We start from the raw sequence: 24,335 nt of genomic DNA on the forward strand, positions 1-24,335 counted from the left end.
TCTTAAACATACATGACAGCCATTTGCTAATTCACTTCTCAGTACTGGGCTTTGACCAATGGAAGTCAACCTGCCTGGTTTGAAGTTTCACAAAGCTGTGCACTTATATGTCAGTCATCATTGACTGGTGCATTCTCCCAAGCATTGCCTCTACCAGTCAGAGTCTACTTGCCAACTAATTAGTGCTTTCCTCTCAGAGTATGTGTTGGTTTTCCCCTTACATTGGTATTCTTGAGAATTGTTCTGACGAGTCCAAGGCAAAATATTTTGATACTGTTTGTTTTGTATTTTGAATAAATATTTATATCTACGGTATTTTCCAGCTTAGACTTGTGGTAAGGCATTCTAATGTCTTTCTACAATCCAGAAAGTTCTGAGACCCGGGGTGGCTCAGTCCCGAGCATTCCAGGCTGGATATAGTGTGACTGCATTTACGGTTTGCTGAAGTTCCTGATTTTATTGTTTCTTGGTTTTTTACAGCGCATCATGTTTTGGAAGTTTGACCTACACACGACATCACACATTGACACGCTCCTGGAACGTGAGGATGTTACGCTCTTTGAGCTCATGGACGAGGAGGATGTCCTACAAGAATGCAAAGCCAATAATCGCAAACTGGTGGAATTCCTGACACGGCCAAGTAGTATGGAAGCTCTTGTCACTTGCATCACGATGGAACCATCTGAAGATATGGATGAAAAAGTTCGATACAAGTAAGGGGTTGTTCCAAACGCTTGATTGCAATGGCAAAAGCATTTGATTTTGTAAAATTTGGCTCTGGATTAAATTCATTTTAAAACCTTTTTATAAAAGTTATTTTATAAAATTTTAATAAAAGTTATTAAGACATTGGCATGCAGTCCAGAAGTATTAGATATATTCTTACATCTCATTCATGTGAGCTTTTATTAATTTATTAGCCTAGGTAGAATATGATGCAAGGCTATATAGTTGTATTATGATGGAACTGTCCCCATTAATCCATTGTGCACCCTGGATTTTCTGGCAACTATGGAGGGCTGATAACTGGGATGGAGAAACATTTTCCTCTCCCATCCCCACAATTGTGCCACTATCTATTGACTCAGCAGATCCCATTTCAGGATAGGGATCAGAATTTGGGCGATGCTTGTCTTCCATGCTATGCAGTATATCCACCAACCGAGTGAAAAAGTGAAGGGTACAACTATTATTCTTCCAAATACAGGGTTTATTTTCCCATTCAAATCGAATGAGACAACTCTGCAACCCTATTGATATGAGTTCAATGCATAAATCTTTATATCAAGAAAGCTTAATATGAAATCTAGTTTTATTTCCATATAGTTTTGGGAGTTGAACTTTGCACCATTTCCATCTTCAGTTGTAGGGTCTGCTTCGCTTCTTACCTTCTGTCCCTCTGTTCCCAACTTTGTGCAGCCTTTAAATCCAGAGCTTGGTATTGCTGTTCATCAGAATTTTATTTTGCTACCAATTTTCTCCACTGCATCTACTTTCTAGGAGGAGGTACCTCCTCGAGCAGCTTTCTGTTTCCTGCTTGTCAAACTTCCCAGCTGATCATGCAGCACGATGGCTCAGTGGTTAGCACTGCTGCCTCACAGCACCAAGGACCCAGGGTCGATTCCAGCCTCTGGCGACTGTCTGTCTGTGTGGGGTTTGCACATTCTTCCTGTGTTTGCATGGGTTTCCTCTTGGTTCTCTGGTTTCCTCTCGTCGTCCAAAGAAGTGCAGGCTAGGTGGATTAGCGATGGGAAATTGCCCATAATGTCCAGGCATGTGCAGGCTAGGTGGATTAGCCATGGGAAATGAGAGGTTTCAGGGAAACGGTAAAGGTTGGGCAGGGTGGTGTTTGGAAGGTAGGTGTGGACTTGATGAGCTAACGGGCCTCCATCCACAATATAAGCACTCTTATGATTCAATGACACTTTAAACTCGCCTTGATTTAACTAAGACCCGGCCTTCCATAGATTCTAACTCTTTTTGAATCTAGTATGTTCAATTGCAAAGTAGATCCTGGTATTAAGTCTCATAAACAAAAGTTTGTGTCTGCCCATGATTTGTGTATATGCAAATATTAGACCTTCGGCATTAGCGCAAGGAAGCATGACGTGGCCGGTAGTGAGGCAGCACGAAATTCATGTCGAGTCAAACTGATGTGAACTGCTCTGTGGTTAGCCTTGGCCCCTCTTTCTTACAAATCAGTTATGTAACCCTTTTTTTATGGTGGGCAGTGAATTCTTCTCTAACTGTTTCTTAAAATAGCCCAAAGTCTTGCGAGCTCAACGTATGGCAATAAGCACCAGTATCGGTAGTTATGCAATATTTTTTGAGGAAACACCAGAACCTACTAGTGGATTGTAGATAGTAAAGAAGCCTTAAATTTTTGCCTTGATCATCCAAGCAATTTTAATATTTTTCTACCTCTGTTTATATCCTATTTCTCCTGTAGTAACTATTTTTTTGCTAAGTTTGACTTCACATGTGCTAAGCATACAATGATATCTGATCCATGTGTCTATTATTTCACATGCAATCCTGGGCCATCAGCATCAGTAAGGTGCTTGACTATAAAAGCACCAGAGCTTGGTTCAAGCCCAACTTTTCACACCTGTGGTTTTGAGCAGGAAACTGACATTCTATGTAGTTGCTGCTCCTTAGTCACTATCTAGCTATATTTCAAAATACCAGCCATTAGTTTTCCCAACGTCCTCCCTGGAAAAAAGCTTGCCTTTTGACCCCCTTGCCTTATTAACGTCCAGCCTGTGTCCAATTCTCTTTGTCTCGCAGGTCCTTCAACAAGTTGTCATTTCCAGATCAATACCCATCTTTCTTGTTTTTCATGCTTCCATCAAATTGACAGCTTTCACCAGAACCATGAATAACATTACTTTCTTGCTTTATAATGAATTTTCTCTCCTTGAATGTCTTTGCTCACCATTCTGTTTACCAAATACAAAGTAATTTGAGTAAACAAGATTGTTTTGTTACTGTGAAATGTAGTTTAAATGCTACATTTGATCTAAGATTTTATTTGCATGATATTTCTAACCAAAGATATGATTGATACCTGTTAGATATTTACCATTTATTCATTGAATGGGCTGATTTAAATAGCACTGGAAAAGAGAGATTGTGTATGTTATCAGATTGTATTGTAATTTCAAGGGAAATTGGTTGGCACTTTAGCTGTATTCACCCTCTTCCTCACCTAAAGATTTGCCTCATGCAAGATGAACTTAAGAGGGCGGCACATTGGCTCAGTGGCTAGTACTGCTAACTCTCGGCGCCAGGGACCCTGTTTCAATTCCAACCTTGGGCGACTGTCTGTGTGGAGTTTACACATTATCCCCATGTTTGCATGGGTTTCCTCCAGGTGCTCCAGTTTCCCCCCTCAGTCCAAAGATGTGCAGGTTAGGTGGATTGGCCATCCCAAATTGCTCATCGTGTCCAGGGATGTGTAATTTGGGTGGATTAGCCATGGGAAGTGATAGGGTGGGTGGGAGGGCATGTGAGTCTTGGAGGGATGCTTTTTGGAGAGCCGGTGTGGACTTTTTGGTCCTGTTTCCCCACCATAGGGATTCCATGGATCTGTGGATTCTATGGAGGCATTTGGACAGAGTTCCATAGATAAGACTCACATAGTCCTCATCTGCCATTGTGGACATGTAGTCATTGCTCCCAGGAGTCAAAAATGCCAGCCAAGAGATTGCCTCCTAAACGTTTGCAACATTAACAAATGTAACAAATGTGGCATTTACGAGGATAACCAGGTCATCTGTTCTTGGCATTTTACCTTTGCTTTGTCTCAGTTGGCTGGACAGCTGGTTTGTATTACAGGGTGACACCAGCAGTGTAGGTTCAGTTCCTGCACCAGCTCAGGTTGCCATGAAGGACACTCCATCTCGGCCTCTCTTATCTCTTAAGGTGCAGGACACTCCCGTTAAACCACAATCAGTTGTGTCTCACTGATGAGAGAGCAGCCCTCTGGGACTATGATGACTTTATCTTCATCTTTGCTCAATGCACCAACATCATAGGCAATGTTGACAGAACATCTAGAAGCTTCCCTGCTGGTCAACAAATAGATCTCTAGAGTCTTACCTGAGCAGGTAGATGCTGCCTTGGTTTTTTATATTGCATCCATAAAGCGCATCTGTAACAGCTCAGTAGTCTGTCCTTGCCACAACAGTTGACAGTGCAACAGAACCTGTCTAAATTGTGAGCTGGGTCAGCAATGATTCAAAGTGCCGTTAGTTGTTCGAAGTTGGTAGTAATTATATAACAGTGCCTTGACATCAGATTTTGAAATGCACAAACTATGAAATATGAAACAAAACACAAAGAATTACAGATGCTGGAAGTCTGAAACAAAAGCAAACAGCTGGAGAAACTCACCTGGTTTAGCAGCATCTATGAGGAGTAAGTAGAGTCAATGTTTTGGATCCAATGACCCTTCTTCTGAATTCTGTGTCACTGGATCCAAAACACTGACACTCTGTTTTCTCCTCAGATGCTGCCAGACCTGTTGAGTTTCTCTAGCTGTTTGTTTTTGCTTCATGAAATATTGAACTCTGTTGCAAGGAAGTTGTGAGCTGCTTTGTTGCTAAGATTGAGACTCTCCATTCAGCTGCCTTTGCTGCTCCCCTGTCTTGAAGTGCCTTCAACTTGCACAGTTTTCTGGTTTCTCCTTTTTTCTAAATTTGATCTCTCTAACCTCATCTTGCACATGAAACAAATCTTTGGCTGTACTGACCCTCTCCTCCACCTAAAGCGCTGACTAGTCAATTTCCCTTGAAATTACAATACAATCTGATAGTGAAATCTGTATTATGTCTTTTCATGCAGTTCCACTTTCTTTCAAGACTGTTAGCACCCACCAGAAAGCCTTCATGGTCCTTTGTCGTCATCAATTTGCATTTACTTCGTAGGTAGACATTTGCAATATTGCCAGGACTGTCACTGACCTCATTACCTTCGGAAATTTCCCACCCCGAACCTCCAACATAGTCGTCTCCCAACCCTGAACAGCCGCTTCTACCTCCTTCCCAAAATCCGCAAACCAGACTGCCCTGGTAGGCCCATCATATCAGTCTGTTCCTGACCCACCAATCTCTTTTCCTCCTACAATGTCTCAATCCACTCCCCACTTGTCCAGAACCTGCCCACCTATATCTGCTGATATAGGTTCCTCTGATGCCCTCCACCGTATTGACAATTTCCGGGTCCCTGGCCCTAACTGCCGCCTCTTCACCAATCTCTATACACCTCTGTTCCCCACCAGGATGGTCAGAGAGCTCCCGGCTTTTTCAACCAGAGGCCTGAACAATCCCCATCTGCCACCACTACTGCTGCACCTGACTGAACTTGTTCGCTCACTGAACAATTTCTCCTTTAATTCCTCTCACTTTTGCCAAGTCAAAGGAGTGGCTGTGGGCACCCGCATGTGTCCAGTTATACCTGGCTCTTTATAGGGTATGGGGAACAGTCCTTGTTCCAGTCTTGCACAAACCCCCTTCCACAAGTCTTTTTCTCAACCTATCGATTTGGTGCCGCTTCGTACTTCTGCCAAGGCCTTGAAAACTTCATTTGTTTTGTCTCCAATTTTCATGCCTGTATAACCTTCACGTTGTCCATTTCTGACACTTCCCTTTCTTTCCTTGATCTCTCTGTCTCTATTTCAGGGAATAAGCTGTCCACTGCAAAGCCTCTGTCTCCCATAGCTATCTTCACTACAGGTTACCACACCCCACATCCTCAAGAACTTCATCCCTTTCTCTCAGTTCCTTTGCCGACATCATATCTGTTCGGACACTGCCGCCTTCCAAAACAGCGCTGGTGACAGGGCTTGCTTCTTCCATGTCCATGGTGTCCCACCTACTGTGGTTGACACGGCCGTTAAACTGTAACCATCCTGTCACCCGTGCTTCCACCCTTGCCCCTTCCCATCACACTCAACAGCGTGATCGGGCTCCCCTGTCCTCGCTTTTCATTCCACCAGCCTCTGCATTCAAAGGATCATTCTCCACCATTTCAGACAACTCCAGCAGAACACCATCAGCAAACTCATCTTCCCCTCATTCCCCTGTCTGCATTTTGCGGGGATTGTTCCCTCTGAGAAGCACTAGGCCATTCCACAACCACCACCCACCACCACCACATGAGCATACACGCGCGCGCGCGCACACACAACACCAGGTTATAGTCCAATAGGTTTATTTGGAAGCACTAGCTTCCGAACAACCACCTGATGAAGGAGCAGTGCTCCAAAAGCTAGTGCTTCCAAATAAACCTGTTGGACTATAACCTGATATTATGTGATTTTCTTTTTAACTTTGTCCACCCCAGTCCAATCCTAGCACCTCCAACTCATGAAGACTAATGGAATGAGACCTGGCTTGACTTAGGGTGCAAGTTTCCTCTTAAAACTCCCATTCTTCAATTGTTTCAATTGAACAACAGAGCAGAGTTGTATTTATATTAAGTCTTCTACAGCCAGGGGAACATTGCAAGATGTTTTACAGCTGAAGAAATACTGTGTGGTGTAGTCACTGTTGTAATGCAGAAAACATGGTAGCCAATTTACACATAGCAAAGAGCAATGTGATAATGCCCAGTTGATCTGTTTTTAATGGCATTGGCTGATTGATAAATATTAGGCAGGTTTAAAGAAATTCCTGCTTGCCTTTGAAGTAGTGTTGTAGGATCTTTGTACATCCCCTTGAAAGGGCAAATGTAATAAAAACAAAGTTTTGCAGATGCTGGAAAACAGAATTTTTTTTCTAAAAGCAGAAATTAGTAAAGAAACCTGTATCTGGTAGCATCTGTGGAGTGAGAAGCAGTTTAGGTTTCAAGTCTAATATAACTCCTGAGCATTTGACCTCCTGAGTATTTCCAGCACTTTCTGTTTTTATTAGGACAAACAGAATCTAAGTTTAACTTCTCATCTGAAAAGTGGCACCTCTGACGTGTGGTAATCTTTCACTACAATGCTGGAGTGCCAGCCTTATTTTGTCAAATCTTGAAATGGAAGTTAAGCCTGCAGCCCTCTGACTTGGGACGAATGTTCTTCCCACAAAATGGTAGCTGATACTGAGGAGAATCTAATGTTGAAAAATTTTATTTGGACCATTTGAACCATGGCTTTAAATTAAGTGTTGTAGTATATTGTCTGTAAGTATTTAAAGGAGGGTGAATTTTAATTCAACTAATTTTGCCTTACTCTCTCTTTATTTTTAAACTCATTTGAATGCAAATCCTGGTGAGTTATATTAAAATTGGGAATGGGCCACTGGCCAATTCAGATACAGAGTGACATTATCCAGCATTCTGAGATCAGATGTATCACTGCTGTACATGGAGTAAAGCACTTCTTCCTGTGTTCTACTATCTCTGTCCCACCGTTGCAGAAATCCTTTCTGGACTCACGTATTTTTTTCATTTCTCACAGACCAGTCAAAGTAAAGTTGCAAGATTTTTGGCATCAAAATTTGGCATATGCTTTTAATGATGAACTGGCATCACAACCACTGATATTGCTGCCTCCTCTAGCAATGTTCTTTTCATTACCTGCTATTATGTGTCTGACTCAATATTTAAATTCATAAGGTATACTGTCAGAGGCAGTAATGTCTTCCTGATTCAGAGGAACAGACACGAAGAACCTCAGGTTTTAGGTTTCATCTGACGGACGGCATTTTTGAACAATTTAGCTCTCCCTCAGTGCAGCTTTGGAATATCTCCACCGTATTGACAATTTCCAGGTCCCTGGCCCGAACTGCCTCCTCTTCACCAGGAGTGTCCAATCTCTATATACCTTTGTTCCCCACCAGGATGGTCTGAGAGCTCCCGGCTTTTTCAACCAGAGGCCTGAACAATCCCCATCTACAACCACTGCTGCTGCACCTGACTGAACGTGTTCGCTCACTGAACAATTTCTCCTTTAATCCATCTCACTTTTGCCAAGTTAAAGGAGTGGCTGTGGGCACCCACATGTGTGGCTCTTTATAGGGTATGGGGGACAGTCCTTGTTCCAGTCTCCATGCTTCAGGCTCTCTGCCTTTATTCCTGATGAAGGGCTTTTGCCTGAAACGTCGATGTTGCTGCTTCTCGGATGCTGCCTGAACTGCTGTGCTCTTCCAGCATCACTAATCCAAAATTTAAATTCATAATGTTAATGAGAAGATGAAAAATGATTAGGATAAAATATTATCATTGGCCTGAGTGTTGTTATGGCCTCCGTTGTATTTGTTAAGTTATCTCACATGATCAGCTCTGCTAATTTGCACTTTCTGCACGGAGGGATGGAACTGCAGCTTAAGATCCTCATACCATGAGTAAAAATACCAAGTCCCTGGCAATAAAAACTGAATTTACTTATTCAAGCACCATAAACTACTAGAATCTAATTATAAATGGACAGAATTTTGGAATGAGATCACAAAATGGTTGTAAAATTCCTGTAATAAAAGTGCAATTTTAGCCATTTGGTCATGCAAAAGCTGTAATCCTGACAATTGAAGCTTTCACCCCTACATTTACATTTCATTTCTTTCTTCTCTTCCCACCTCTAGATTTTAGGTATGCACCACAGCAAGTTATAAAATAACATCAGTCTGGTGTTTCTGGTGTTGGTTCTTATGAAGTTTATTACTTTGTATGTCAATTGACATACAATCGTGCATCTGGGTCAGAAGATTATGGATTCGTGCAGCACAAGAGGTTTCACTTCATAATCTCAATTGATATTCCAAAGCTCACTGAGGGAGAGCTAAATTGTTCAAAAATGCCGTCCGTCAGATGAAACCTAAAACCTGAGGTTCTTTGTGTCTGTTCCTCTGAATCAGGAAGACATTACTGCCTCTGACAGTATTGCTCACTGAGCTGCAGGCTTTCTATGTCCTTGCCAACATTCCTCCTGCAATTAACACCACCAAAAAAAACCACTCTGGTCAATTTTGGTGCTGCTCCAGATACAGAAGTTTCAATTCGTAACCTTTATATAAATAAAACAGTGTTCCTAATAATTATTTATGTCAAGTACCCTGAATCTTATTAACAAGTCAGAGCTTATGAAATAAACGCTTCTGATCACAACAGAGTTTTAAATAAAAGTCCATGCCCTCTTGAAAGAAGGACTTGCGTTGAGAGAGCTCTAGACATCACCTTGAAACTTTCAAGTGCTTTTCAAATGTAGCCACTGATGCAATGTAGGAAGTGCATTTGTAAATTTGTGCACAGCTAGGTCCCATGAACAATGATGAAAGATTTTCTTTTCATGATTGAGCGATAAATATTAGTCAGAATACTGATTGAGGTGAACATCCCTACTCTCCTTTGCTTAATGCTGTGGGATGTATTGCATTTGTCTGAAAGAGCAGGCATGGCCTTCATTTAGCATCTTGCTGGAAAGGCTTTACTTAGTGCATTTCTTCATTAGTACTGTTTCAGGTAAGGTCACGTACTCCTGTTTCTGGATTAGCTTGAACCCATAGTCTTTTGACTCTGACGAGAGTGCTGCTTATTGAGCCACGGCTCAGTTGTGAGATTTGCTTTGCCTGTATGTTCAAATAAATGTGTATTATGTTGGTAGTGTGCAAATTTGGGCTCAACTTGCATAAAAGCAACTTCCACTTGAGTATCTTCAGCATTCACTCAGTCCACTATCAGTGCACAGTGGCATTAGTGTTGACCAATTATAGGTGCACTGCACAACTTACCAAGGCTCTTCCAGCAGCAACTTCAAACCTAAGTCCTTTACTATCTTGCAGGAGAAGGGCAGCAGGCACGTGGCAATATCACCGTCTGTGAATTTCCCTCCAACTCAATTACTATCCAGATTTGGGATTTATATTGCCACAACCTTCAATGTTCCTTATTCAAGACTGTGGACTCCCTTTCTAACAGTTTTGAAACAGTACCAGCACCACATGGGCTGCAGCGTTCCAAGGACGCTGTTCACTACCTTTCTAAAGGGCAATAAATGTTGGCTTAACCACTAACACCCACATCCATTAAAACCTTTTTTTCAAAAATGTCCTGTGTTCTGCAGAAACAGGCATGTATTGAAACACTTGAGACTGAAACTATTCCCAAGACAGGAACATTCGTTCACTTGGACTTCCTTACAATCAATGAATTGCTTTTGAAGTGTAGTTACTATGGACCAATGAGTCTGAACACAGCAGCATCTGGAATGCAGTAGTAAACTGTCCAACCAGGGATTAATGTCCAGATTAGTGAGCAGGCTCTTGCAGTTCTTCAAATATTCCCATTGATCATTTGCATCCACCTGAACCAGTAGGTTGTGCCTTGGGTTTACTGTGTCTTCTGAGAGATGTACTTCCAATGATGCAGCACTTCCTCTGTGAAGCACTGAAGTGTTGCGAATAAACGAGGGGATGAGTGCATGACCATGTGACTCAAACCAAACTTTAGCTAATGAACGGTAATGACGTGTCAGGAGCAATTTTTGCTCGCTGCTGTGACTGTTCTCGAACATGATGCTATCTGCTGAAAGTGTGGTGTAAGTCATATTCGTTATCACAGTTGTGGTATATGGGAGGCTCTGTGGGTAACAGGCTCCTCCCTAATTCTGGAGAGAGGAGGAACTGTAGATGTCACTTGCCATAGTGGTTATTGGAGCTGGTCTTGTGTCTCCCATTAAAGGGAATGTCGGGGAGGGTGGCACTTGTAAAGAAAGGAGAAAATTGTTTTTTAACTAGAATGAGTACATTGATGTGGCCTGAAATGCAGAAGTTTCAGAACACACTGTGCATTTGTATTCTTGGGGTGAAAACTGTTGATCTACAGCCCAGACTCTGCTTGTATTCTACCGATCCAGAGTCAGTTGCAATAGTGGCTCATCAAAGCACTCTTTAACTAATAATGTTGCGCAATGAAGTGTTTCCCCAGAATTGTCGTAGAGAACAGCAAAATTAAGATTCTGTAGGTGTAGAAAATCTAAAGGAAATGCAAAGTGCTGGAAACAGTCAGCAAGCCTGCCAGCACCTGTGGAGGGAAAAACGGCCCTTGTTTGTGAGAGAGTGAAGAAAATGACTTCCTCAGAACCATCTGGAATGAACAGATCGAAAGGCTAGTAGAAAACTGTCAAAGCGCATCAGTGTTTGAAAATGAAGGGCTCCAAGTAAAAAGGTGAAGAGCAGGACTAATTGGATCATCTTTCAAAATTCTGTCACGACCTGAGGCATCTGACTGGATTTTCTGGCAAGGTTTGTAAGGATTGTGGCAAGGAAGAGGGATAGCTGCAGGCTGATTACTTGCGCCACGCGGCACGTGAACACACCCTCCACGTTTGTTCTTCTCTTAACTGCATCCTCCCACCCGCTAGGATTTTGCTTGTCTGTTTGAAGTTAGAAACCTCAGGATAGAGCAGCAATCAAGCCATGGATCCTCCCATTCTGTATTCCTCAGTATGGTTGTGAGTGAAACTTTTAACCACTAAATCATCAGGGAGGTTGTGGGAGGAAAGTTAGCTCCTGAACTTAGTTAATTTTAATCTGATCTACTGCAAACAGGCTTCTGCTTTTTTTTGCAACCTTTTAATGTAATTGAGTGGAAAGATACTTGCTTTCAACTAGCTGCATTCAGTTGGTGCTCCAGTGGGTATAGTTGTGGTTAAAATAGGCCACTAGAACGATGAGGAAGCTTTGCATGCGTCTGGTATCAAAGTGTTGCATGGCATAAGAGCAAGGTTAACTCTGCATTTAATCAAAACAAGCGGGTTAGGAGGAGTCCAGTTGTCTGTCAGGCCTGCTCTGCCTTTTGATAAGATCGAGACTAATATAATTGTGGCCTCAACTCCAGGTTTCTGCAAATCCCCAATACCCTTTGTTCATCAAAACTGCATCAACTTCTGCCTGAGAAATATTCAACAACTCCACCTTCACCATTCTCTGGGAAGAGAATCAGAAAAAGAAAATTCTCTCTATCTCCGTCTTGTCTGGGACACCCCTTATTTTTAAACTGTTTTTCCAGCATCCACCCAGTAAACTCCCTTCAGAACATTGAAACAGACCCCTTGGGTGTCCGATGGGTATTGGCCCATCATGCCCAACAGTTCCTCAAACGTAATTTCTTTGTGCCAGGAATCAGTTGAATGAACATTCTTTCCTAATACTCCTAATGCAATTATGTCATTTTCGAAAAACAACCCTCTACAAAGGTACACTGTTCTCTTGATGTGGTCTCATCAATGACCTGTGCAACTGTCGCAAAATATCCCTTTATGGAATAATATTCCATTTCCCTTCCAGTAAACAACTACAACATTCCATTTGCCTTCCTAATCCCATGCCTATCCTGAGAATGCTTAATGGAGTAGTACAAATACGGTGTGATGGTTCATGTATTTTCTTTAAACTTGCGCAGAATCAAAGTGAGAATTGTCTCATTGTCGTCCCAAATGGGACACTTGGGCATTCTCTCTCTCTCTCCCTCTTTTTCCCCCCTCTCTCTCTCCCTCTTTTTCCCCCCTCTCTCTCTCTCTCTCTCTCTCTCTCTCTCTCTCTCTCTCTCTCTCTCTCTGTCCCTCTCACTCATTCTCACGCACACTCTTTCTCTTGCGTGCTGTCTCATTCTCGCATGCTTTTTCATTCTCACGCTTGTTCTCTCTTTCTTGTGACAGACAGAGTGAGCGTGCTCCCCCTCTCGTGTGCCCCCCCTCTCTGTCTGTGTCTCTCACACAGGCTTGTACTTCTTGCAATGCTCAACAGAAAATTTGCTAATTTTTCCATAACTGTTACCTTGATTGTATTGAATGTTCCAAGCAATCTTGTATCTTTTGTGCAGCGCTTGCATGGAGAATATGGAGATCCTTATATGCTGTTGGATTTATCGGAACCGTTCGTGTTGTTGCCAATGTGTTCTGAGGGTTGGGAAAGTTGTCCTCAAGCCAGTGCACTTAATTTTTTTTAATGCACTTCTGTCCTGATCCTTTACACTACTAATTCTTCTATCTCTGGCACTACTAATTACAGACTTTTAATCACCCTAATGTTATGTAGCTGAAACTGCTCCCACCCAGACAGAACTAAGTTAGCCAGGATGAAACATATAATTGTGCTGTTGGGTCTGCTTAGTATGAAAATTCCCCACACCCTGTACTGTGCCTGAAATCTCAGTAATGCGAATGAAGTAGTTTTCCTGAAAAGGCCTCTTTATAATGCAGAAAATAGCTTTCACTGGGAATGTTTAATCTACAAATTAAGCTATCTCGATCCAGGTACCCTAATATATCCTGTGAGATCCTGACTGCTGATGTGACACAGGTTAATGATGCACTGGGCGAGGATGAGTCACTGCTGAGCCGTCTCTATGCCTTCCTGCAAAATGACAGTATACTTAACCCTTTGTTGGCAAGCTTCTTCAGTAAAGTAATGGGCATCCTCATCAACAGGAAGAGCGAACAGGTATGTGACTGGATTTGATTCTTTTAAACTGGGTGTCCTTAAGCCAGTGCACTTAATTTTTATTTAATGCACTTCTGTCCAGATCTTTTACACTACTGAATTCTTCCTATCACTGCTACTACCAATTACAGACTTTGCTGAGAGCTGCAGGGTTTGCAACAACAACAAATATTTGCATTTGTATAGCACCTCTTAATGCAGTAGAATATCACAGGCTGCTTCATAGGAGCATAATCAAAGAACAGCTGCTGTTGAGCCAAAGAGAGCAGCTCTGGGACATATGACCGAAGGATTGGTCAGTGAGTTAGTTGACTGCGAGCAGGATAATTAAATGCTTTTGAAAGGATGGTCCTGGGGATAAATGACTAGAGCTAACTGTGGGGATGAAGGAAGCATAATAGTCCAGAGTTAGAGGAATCTGCAGTTCTTGGTGAGTGGAGGAGATTTCAGTGATGGGGAGGAATTTAAATGCTGCTATAAGATCTTAAAATGGTGGCCTGAAAACGTTTAGTAGATTTGGGAATAGGAAAATGTTGAGTGAAAGGGACAGTGTGACTTAGAATTTAGTCAACAAAGTAAATGGAGATAGAAAATAGGAGGTCAGCAGAGAAGAATTGGAATACTCAATTGTGCTGGGAGCAGTGCAATTTGAAGCCAGTTAAAGTATTAAATTGATTTTGTTTCCTTTCATAATTTCCCAGTAGGAGAGGGAATTTTGGGCAGGTGGGTAGGAAGTGGATGGAATCTAGGTTGACCTACATTCCAGACTGAGATGACATGGGTCTGCTGACTAGAGATCCTTTGTGTTTCCTTTTCACCGATGTTCCTAACAGGCAGCAGATCATACGACCAAATGATGCCCAACAGGATGATAAATGCAAGAAATGGAAAAATGTCAGTCCTCCACAGTGGAGATTTTCTTCTTTGCTGATGACTGGGGGTGATTGAAGCAGCATCAATAAGCAAGCAGATCTCCATTTCCTGACCTAGAATTGCTGCTTCCTCTAATGGAATACACCACCATTTCTTTCTACTGATCTTGAATCGTGATGCTTGCTGTGGAGAGGCTGCAGAGAAGGGTAACAGTGTAGCTTAGATTCTCAGACTGATCTGTAGAAGTTTGAAGTGGATCAGCCATCCTCATTCCTGGCTAGTGATTGTATATAATTCACTAAGCGTCCAGGACACTGAGATGATCACTGAGAACAGGGGGAGGTGAAGAGGGCTCGAGGCAAAAGAGTGCCAGCTCTTTTTCTCGTTCCTCGCAGAACAATGTATTCCTGAACAGGAGTTCCACCAGTGCCTCACTCAAGTGGAAATGGGTCTGGGTGGGTTACTCTTCGGAGGGTCAGTGTGGATTTGTTGGGCCAAAGGGCCTGTTTCCACACTGTAGAGAATCTAATCTCATCATTTTTTTGTTAACTAATGACAGAGAGGAGTTTTGTTTGTCCCTGATTACTAAAGTTTTACAGAAAAGCCTGATTCGTTCTCTGTCTGACATAATTCACACACAATTCTATAACTCACCTGTAGCACCTTTAAAAATTGAGAACGGTCTGAAGAAACACCAAGTCCTTTGTTGCTGCACAAGTGGAGTGGTGGTAGCCTACCACCTCATAGGGTCATAGCTGTAGAGCACAGCAACAGACCCTTCGGTCCATCTCATCTATGCTGACTAGATATCCTAAACTGATTTAGTCCCATTTGCCAGCATTTGGCCCATTTCCCTCTTAAACCCTTCCTAGTCATATAGCCATCCAGATGCCTTCTAAATGTTGTAATTGTACCAGCCTCCACTACTTCCTCTGACATCTCATTCCATACACGCACCACCCTCTGTGTGAAAAAGTTGTTCCCCCCACAGGTCCCTTTAAATCTTTGTCGCCTCTTCAAATGACTCTTCAAAAGGCGTAGAATACAATCCTAATTCCTTTCTTATTCCTCAGTTCCACCCATGTAACTTCACTGAATGTTCTCCCAGGAATATCCTACCTAAGTACAACTGTACTGGGTTATCTTTCACTAAGCCACCACTCCCCTCCTCTCTTGCCCCCCTTTCTGTTCTTCCTATAGCATCTCATCTTAAGGATTTTGATTAGGCTGAGCCAGAAATTGGGATTGTAGTTAGTAGGTTGTGACTTAGGAACATCCATATGAATGTGGGATTGAGACAGTGGAATGAAACAATGATAATCTGTTACTTTTGCCTGTCTGGACTGTTTAGACAGTTTAAGAGGTGCTTCACTTGGTGGGTTTGTACATTGAGTACCCAAATGCCACAGTAAAGTTATCAAAGATCAGATTAACTAACCACCATCCCACAGGTGCAGATTGCCAGTTATACTAAATTACTGTACAAGACACGAAGCACTCTGCTGCAAAGGAGGCCAGGCATAGTGTGGGGGAGAAGGAGGAGGAGGGTGGCAAGGGGTGGTTGGAATAACAATACCTAGGACGAAAGGAAAAGATGGGAATGAAGTGAGGGGAATGAAAGCAACAGGATGAATATGATGTGGGAAAGATGCGATGGGAATTTGAAGTGCTGTTGTGAAAAATAAACATAGTACCTGCACCACTGATCCTGTCTTGCCAGTTAATCTAAATTAGGAAACTGGGAAAGTTATGCTGACTCGTGTGTGTTTAGTAACTTTTGACACATGTGGAGGTTTTGCTTGGCATTAAACAATGGCAGGTGTTTTGTGATTAAATATAAATCCACCATGTAAACTGACCACTGGTGTCAACATGGACAGATTTTATCATCTCTTGTTCTCTGGATGGATGAACATGTCTTTAACCCAAATGGACAGGGTTATGATACAGCAAATGCTCAAGAGCTGATGAAAACAGTTCCTGTCTGTTTACTTTTCTGTTTCCTGATGAGTGCCCTGTGCTCTCAAGATGCATGTCATGGTGCAATGTTGTGCTTCTAATTCGAGACTCTGGTTTTAATAAAAAAATACATCAGAAGGTGTGCTTAAAAATTAGTAGTTAGAATTAAAATTCCTTTCTCATTTTTGCAGATTTTACAATTCTTCAATGAATTAAGAGATCTGTTTGTAAATTGTTGCAGTTTGATAATCAGTTTATAACAGTGCAAAACCAGTCTATATCAGCATTGTGGGCAAACGTAGCTTCACGAACCTTGTCAATACTAATATTTGGTTCTGATTTAGAGGTGTCGGTGTTGGACTGGGGTGTATAAAGTTAAAAATCACACAACACCAGGTTGTAGTCCAACAGGTTTAATTGGAAGCACGCTAGCTTTTGGAGCGATGCTCCTTCATCTGATGAAGGAGCGTCGCTCTGAAAGCTAGTGTGCTTCCAATTAAACCTGTTGGACTACAACCTGGTGTTGTGATTTTTAATATTTGGTTCAGTAGTGAATGTGAAGGGAAATAAATGTATGAGTAGATTAAGAAGATATCAATTTAATCAGCAAAGAAAGCTGCTTCATTCGAATTCAAACGGTGGAGGTAATCACTGACAGCACTCAACAGTTGGAGAGTTTTAATGGAACATACCCTTATGTTGTACTCCAGGGGGACACACCAAGGAAGCTTTCGGCACCACAACAAGCCTGTCTGTCATGGCAGAGCTGCATGTCAAACCCTCAGTGGAGGAGCTCAGCGAAACTATTGACTCGCTTGCTATAGGCAAAGCTCCAGGTGATGGTGCTATACCAGCTGAACTCATGAAGCACAGGAAGCCAGCACTTTGTCAGCACCTACACAAAATCCTCAGGAAGGTGGAGGATGTGCTTGATTGTGACCCTGTACAAAACAAGGGTGACACCCAGAGATTGCAACTATGGAGTTATTTCCTTGCTGAAAGCTGCAAGAAAATTATTTGCCAGTTGTTGTACCTTTTGAGCTATTCTTCTCTTTGCTGCATATGCCTTCAGGTTATCTTTAGAGAGGGTCAACTGATACATCAAAACTGACCAGAAGCTGTTCACCAGAGATTCAACTTCAAGGTGCATCAAGTTCTCTTTGAATTGCTTTAGAATGATAGCACCACGGTAGCATTCCGTGAAAAAAGTGCCTTCGGTAGCAACAAAACAGACTTCCTCACATCTGTGGAGTTCAGTTTGACCATCAGGAAGGCAAATGTCATTGTCCAGGATGTCGCCATGCTACCATCTGTCAGGGGGTGGAGGTGCCAGTGTTTGACTGGGGTGGACAAAGTTAAAAATCTCACAATGCCAGGTTATAGACCAACAGGTTTATTCGAAAGTACAAGCTGTCAGAGCACTGCTCCTCACAAAGGAGCAGCTCTCCAAAGGCTTGTACTTTCAAATATACCTGTCGGTCTATAACCTGGTGTTGTGAGATTTTTAACTTTGACCATCTGTCAGTATTGAAAATGCAACATTGGAGGATTGTTGCTCGGTTCACAAGCTATCCAAGCTGTATGATTATCCATCCGATAAATGATGCTAAAGTCAGCACACAAATCACAAATGCTGCAACTGTTAGGTCGAAACTGAGTGAGAGGATGTAGAACAACAGCAACCAAACTGTAAATCTACCAAGTTTGTTCCCTCAGTGTTGTACTATGTGGCTGAGACCTGGGTAACACATGCTAGATAGAGAAGACTTTCCATCTTTCCTTAGACATGTTCTGCTAGGAGATTCTGTGGATAAAGTTACCAACCCTATAGTTCTGTAATATGTTAATTCCATCTGCATACTCTTGTTGCTAATCCAACGACCTCTGTGGTGGCTTCGTTGTGTTCATCCAAAGACCTGCTGCATGCTGAGCTCATTATTTTGCCGTGACCTTCTGGCATCCATAACCTTGCTACTAGCACACCAAGTGAAACAGGAAGATCACGGGGATTGATGCTGACAGGTAGGAAGGAGTTGCTGATAGTCATGACCTCTGAAGCCTAACTGTCGAAACGGCAATCGAAGAAGTAAGCAGAAATGGAGAGCTCAGCTGGCCAGGAGGAGGGCCCAGAGGGGAAAGAAACCAGCGAGTCAAGCACCTTTTCAACCCAAAGCCTTCATCTATCAAATGCAGCAGAGACCTCAATGCCAGAATGGACTCCTGAATCCCAAAGGATAATGCTTACAATATATTAAGAGTTAACAACCACAGCACAAACAGTTGTTTTATGAGATGAAGGCCTGCCATTATCACTGATTACGAAAGACCTCTTCCCCCATTCAAGACCTCTGCAACCAGAAGACTAAGAGCAACAAATAGCTTTGAAAATGACAACCTAAAAATTTCCCTCCAAGTTGCATATCATCCTTACTCGGAACTGTATTGCTGTTGCTTCATTGTCATTTTGGCTAAACTCCTGGGCACCCCACAGACCACGGCAATTCAAGAAGATTGCTCATCACCAACACCTCCATTGTGAGTTGATGGAACTAAATGGTAGCTTAACTAGCAGCTTCCACACACTCTTAACACATTTTTAAAAAGGTAACTTCCAATTTCTATGCAGGAAAAGTTTCACCTTTGACCAGTGTATTAGGGAGAGAGAAAAGCTGTTCTACTTGTGATAAATTCCATGCAGGTTGGGTGTCGAAACACACGTAGAACACTAACTAAATAGTAATGTACTTGCTAGGCTGCATTTTCTCATGTGTTTAAACTTTTTATTTTGCAGATAGTGGATTTTCTACGAAAGAAGGTTGATTTTGTAAACTTATTGTTAAAGCACATAGGAACCTCTGCCATTATGGACCTCCTACTCCGGCTTCTCACGTGTGTGGAGCAGCCTCAACTCAGGCAGGATGTGTTGAATGTAAGTAGTCTTTAGTATTCTTCATTTTGGACTGCAAGGTAATTTTGAAATATTGCTGGAATGAAAGCAACGAAAGAGGGCCTGAGATTCAAGTCAATGCACAGATAACCTCCAAAAGATAAGTATTGAGAGACATCTATAATGTGAAAGCATCCTTTTGAAGGAGGGACTGAAACACTGGTAATTGTGCAGATTTCCCTGGAAAGGGGATACTGATATACTGTATTATTATTACATCTTGCATTTTATCATAATTTGGTTAAATGCATTTGTTGATTAAGCTTGGAATCATGTTAGAAGGAGGGGAATGGAATGGCAAGGGTGAATAAGGTAATGGGAGTTGATGAAGTGTACTAATTTGACCGCAGATATTTTACAGGTTTATGCTTATGAACTGCCTGATTCAGTCATCTAATTTAAAAAAAAACAATAAGTTAAATTAACGAGAATAAGCACACACTGGCTCAGATTTACTCACCCTTTCTAACTCTTGAGAGATAATCAGGGTTTCAATTTGAGAAAGGATAATGGAAGTACTTGCAGTGGTGGCTTTCAAAAGGGTTGGATAAATATTTGAAGAAGGGGATAAAATGCACAATTATGGGGATAGATATTTGGAAACGGTACTAATCTTTTATCCCTTTTAAAGAGCTTGCAGTGGCCCAAGGGGCTGAATTGCCACCCTGCGGTGTTTGACTCTGTGTCCATGAGCATTTAGGTTCATGTATTCCATGGCATGCTCCTCTTTGGGATGGCCCATCAGAAAAGTTTGTTTTTGTCCTGCATTGAGTGCTGTACTTGCCTTTCCTCCGTAACCATTTCTGTAATCCAACAGTGGCTGAACGAAGAGAAAATCATCCAGAGACTCATCGAGATGATCCACCGTTCCAAAGATGAGGATGTAAGTGCAAGTGTTCCATAAAATCCAGGAAATGGCGAACGAACTAATCAGTTAATTCCTTTAATTGATTTAGTGCATGTTGACTTGCTGATAAATTGTTCAGAACCGTTTTACTGCTAAGCCCATTATGTCACCAATATTTTGAAGAGTTTTCCCTTTGATCGCACTTTAGAAAGGTTGTCCATTTCCTGTCTGACTAGGAATTAATCATTTACGCCCAGAAGTGCTGCCTATCTCAAAAGATAGGCCTTCAGCTAAACTTGAAGATGGTCACATTCAAATCATTCTGTGGGAATATCTTTGGACATTGCTTTCTGTTTTGGCATCATGGCTACGTAGAATCATGAGCGTCATACTGTTCGGAAATAGACCCTCTGATCCAAGCAGAACAGAATGCCAATCTGACCTAGTTCCATTTGCTGCATTTGGACCAAGTCCTGTTATACCCTTCCCATTCATTTGCCTATCAGGTGCCTTTTTAAATGTCGTCTTTGTACCCGCCTCCACTTTCTCTTGCAGCTTGTTCCATACACAGACCACACTCTATATGAAAAAGTTACCCCTCGGGTCCTTTATAAACCCCCCACCCCTGGCAAAAACCTATACCTTCTAGTTTTGGGCTCCCCATTCAAGGAAAATGCCCTTGGCTATTCACCCTACCTATGCCCCTCACATTTTTTAAAACCTCTATGATGTCACCCCTCAGCCTCCTACTCTTCAGAGAGAAAAATAGCCCCAGACTAGTCAGCCTCCCGCTATAGCTCAAGCCCTCCAGTCCTAGCAACATCTTTGTAAATCTACGGCCCCCTTTCAAATTTAACAGCATCTTACCTGTAGAAGGACAACCAGAACTGTACGCAGTATTCTAAAAGCGGCCTCACCAATGTCCTGTACAACTGCAATGTGTCATCCCAACGTCTGTCCGCAATGCTCTGACCAATGAAAGCAAGCATGCCAAACACCACCTTGTGCACCTGCACCCCTAGGTCTCTTCATTCAGCAACACTCCCCCAGGCCCGACCATTAACTGCATGAATCCTGCCCTGGCTTGCCTTACCAAAATACAGCATCTCCCATTTATCTAAATTTTAAGTCCATCTGCCACTGCTTGGTCCATTGGCCCATCTGATCACGGTCCAGTTGTACTCAGATAATTTTCTTCACTGTCCATTACGCCATCTATTTTGTGTCATCTGCAAACTTAATCATACCTCACATTATCATATCCAAATCATTTATATAAATGACAAAAAGCAATGGACCCTGTACTGATCCTTGTGGTGCACTACTGATCATAGGCTCCAGTCCGAAAAACAGCCCTCTGCTACCATCCTCTGTCTCCTACCTTCAGGCCAACTTTATATCCAGTTGGCTAGCCTGGATCCCATGGGATCTAAGCAGTCTTCTGCATGGAACCTTGTCTAACGCATATAGACAATGTGTACCATGTCACCGCTTCAAAAAACTCAGTCAAGTTAGTGAGACACGACTTCCCATGGCCAAAGCAGTGTTGACTATCCCTAATCAGTCCTTGCCTTTTCAAATAAATTCTGTCCCTCAAAATCCCCCGCAACAACTTTCCCACCATGAAACCTGAAATTGTCTGCTCATTTATATTTTTGTTTGTAATCTAAGGCTGAGCTAACGCTACAAACTGGAAAACTGAAACAAAGAACAAATCCCAAACGTGTACAAAATGACTGGTTCTTGTTAAAACTAGCATGAAATCTCCCACAAAGATCCCAGCAGGTTCACAGATGTCGAAGCCATTTTTATGAAAGTAGTAGATTAAAAATCTTACCTGTCACATTTTCCGGTCGTAAATCTAGATGTTTTTCAGCTTGATTAAGTACCCTCACTTTACAGTAATGTAAGGATCCTGTTTAAATAAAAGATTCAGAGTTTTCTACAGCTCAAGTTCTCAGCTTTCAAATAGCCATGTCTTGCTCATTTGATTTAAAACCATGAAGTGCCCACATTTGCTTCCTGATGTGTTCTGAGTTAGCCATTTGCTATCAGGATTACAGTTCATCATGCATTTGCATTGATGTCAAATCAGGATGGGTGGACTTCATTATGATGTCTTCTAAAATTGAATAATGTTGAAGCTTACTGACAGCAAATTGCCATTTGCTTTAATGTACAGAAGGAATGGAATGCCTTCAGCTGTAGAAGGAAGGAGAAAGAAACAGATGTCTTTAAAGTGGTGAATAGCTTTGTATCAAGTTTTTTCAACTGTCCTCCTTTCTCTTCTACTGAAAGCATAAACTTTACCTTAAGTTCAGTTACACAAATGCGGTTGCAATCCTTTATGTAACCTATGTGATTACTCTTCAGTCTTACCCCAGGCTATCTGATTTGAAGGCTTGGCATTCACAAGCTGCAGAATGTAATCCCAAGAATTCTAGCTCCTTCAGTGCCATTTTTACAGTAGTGCGCTTTCTCCTGTGTTTATCCAGGTGAAGTTGCCAACCCAAAACAGTTCGTTGAGCCTGAACTTAAAGCTGCAGCAAGCAGTGCAGTCCGTCTAATCTATGGACAGCAACCTTGTTGGAACATTGTGTGCAGATATTACATCAATCTTTAAGATTTGCAAACTTCTCCCTTTAAAACTCATCCAAAGTAACCTGAGGTTCTGAAAGTGGTTTAAATGTTTGAGGAAGGTAAGGGTGTCAAACCTGAGGTGTTAGGGCCACCTAAAGCCCTGGTTCAGCCCTGAAGCCTGTTTTACTCCTAGCCTGTTTGGAAAAACTGGTGTTAGTGCTCCTGCTTCATTGAACACCAAGATGTGTTGTTATCAGTAACTTGAGACACATGTGAGTTAATGGGAACAGGGAGCTAAACTCCCATATCTTCATTGTACCTAAAAGGTAGATATTTGACAGCCCTTCCTTAACACCAAAGTTGATCCTAAACTGGATTTCTGGCTTCCCACGAAATTTGCTGGATGTTAACCAGCAAACTCTTAATGGTCTTTTTACCAACCCCACATAGGAATAACTCCTGGTCAGCTTTGAAATAGTGCCTTGCTTGATCAGAGCCAACTGTGAGGACCTTGAATCTTGTCTGAAACATGCTGCCTCTGAGTACAGCACTTCCTAAATGGAGTCTTATTTTTGTATTGGTTCATGAGATGTGGACATTTCTGGCTGGACCAGCATTTACTGCCCATACCTAATTGCCGCTGAGGAAGTGAAGGTGTCAGCCTAGGTTTCTCTGCGCGAGTCAGTCGATTATTTTTCCCTCCGTCAGTCAGTAAACAGCCCTTATCACGGTGCTTTTGTGGGATCCTGCACGGTGTAAGGAGGCTTGCAAAGTAACAATCATTTTTTTCCACATTGCAGAAGTAGCTAATTCAAACCTTCGTCATTGTTTCAGAAGTACTTTTGGACATTCTGAAGTCACGAAAGGTGTTATGTAAATGTGTGTCCTTTTCTTTCAACTGAATTTAAGGAACTCAACTCAGAGTATTGAACTCGATTTTGTTCATCAAGGACCATATTGATATTAAACTGCAGTGAAAAAAGCCATATTTTGCATCAATTCTGGTGACCTACTAATGTAGTGGTGCTCTATTTCTGCCTGGAATTTCTCATTTCCTGCCTCATTAGTATGCCTGTTCACATGTTTAAGTGTGATTTGGGAGGTGGAGTGGCGATTATCGCAATCTTTTCAGCAGGTATTGGGAAGGCAAATGGAATATTGGCCTTTATTGCAAAGATATAAAGGTAGGGAGGTCTTGCTAAAACTATACAAGATGCTAGTGGGACCATATCTGAGAGTACTGTGAACAGTTTTGGTCCTGTTATCTTACATAATGTGTACATATAAATATATATATAATATGTATATATTTAGTTAAAAAATAGGAGGCAATCAAAAAATGTTCACTAGATTGATCCTGCATATGGAGGGATTCTTTTTTTATGAGGAAAGGTTGAGAAGATTGGTTCTGTACTTGAGTTTAGAAGAATGCAAGGAGATTTTATTGAAGCATATAGAATTCTTAGAGGGCTTGTCAGGGTAGAAGCTGAGAAGTTGTTTCTCCTCGTGGAATAACGTAGGACGAGTGGGCATAATCTGAGGAAGGAATCGATGAGAAATGAGGGCAAACTTCTTCGAGGGTAGTCAATCTGCAGTATTTTATTGCAGAGGGCTATTGAGGATGTCTAGAGTAAGATTAGGGCCAGTCAAGCATAGTAGTGGGAAGTTGTGAGTGGAATCCGAAGATATAGGGGAAGCGCTG

General features: G+C 42.0%; 1 protein-coding gene across 1 annotated transcript in view; it reads left to right on the plus strand.

The window, feature by feature from the left end:
* Nucleotides 1-24,335, plus strand: part of LOC140489298 (serine/threonine-protein phosphatase 6 regulatory subunit 3-like) — a 91,617-nt gene that overhangs the window by 18,061 nt on the left and 49,221 nt on the right. Inside the window, exons 2-5 of the mRNA XM_072588689.1 lie at nucleotides 481-713; nucleotides 13,241-13,427; nucleotides 19,051-19,188; nucleotides 20,024-20,089. Coding sequence (XP_072444790.1) covers nucleotides 487-713; nucleotides 13,241-13,427; nucleotides 19,051-19,188; nucleotides 20,024-20,089 — 618 coding nt within the window. The 5' untranslated portion in view covers nucleotides 481-486. The remainder of the gene's footprint in view (nucleotides 1-480; nucleotides 714-13,240; nucleotides 13,428-19,050; nucleotides 19,189-20,023; nucleotides 20,090-24,335) is intronic.

Source organism: Chiloscyllium punctatum, chromosome 18 (genome assembly GCF_047496795.1).
Source record: "Chiloscyllium punctatum isolate Juve2018m chromosome 18, sChiPun1.3, whole genome shotgun sequence".
Taxonomy (NCBI): Eukaryota; Metazoa; Chordata; class Chondrichthyes; order Orectolobiformes; family Hemiscylliidae; genus Chiloscyllium; species Chiloscyllium punctatum.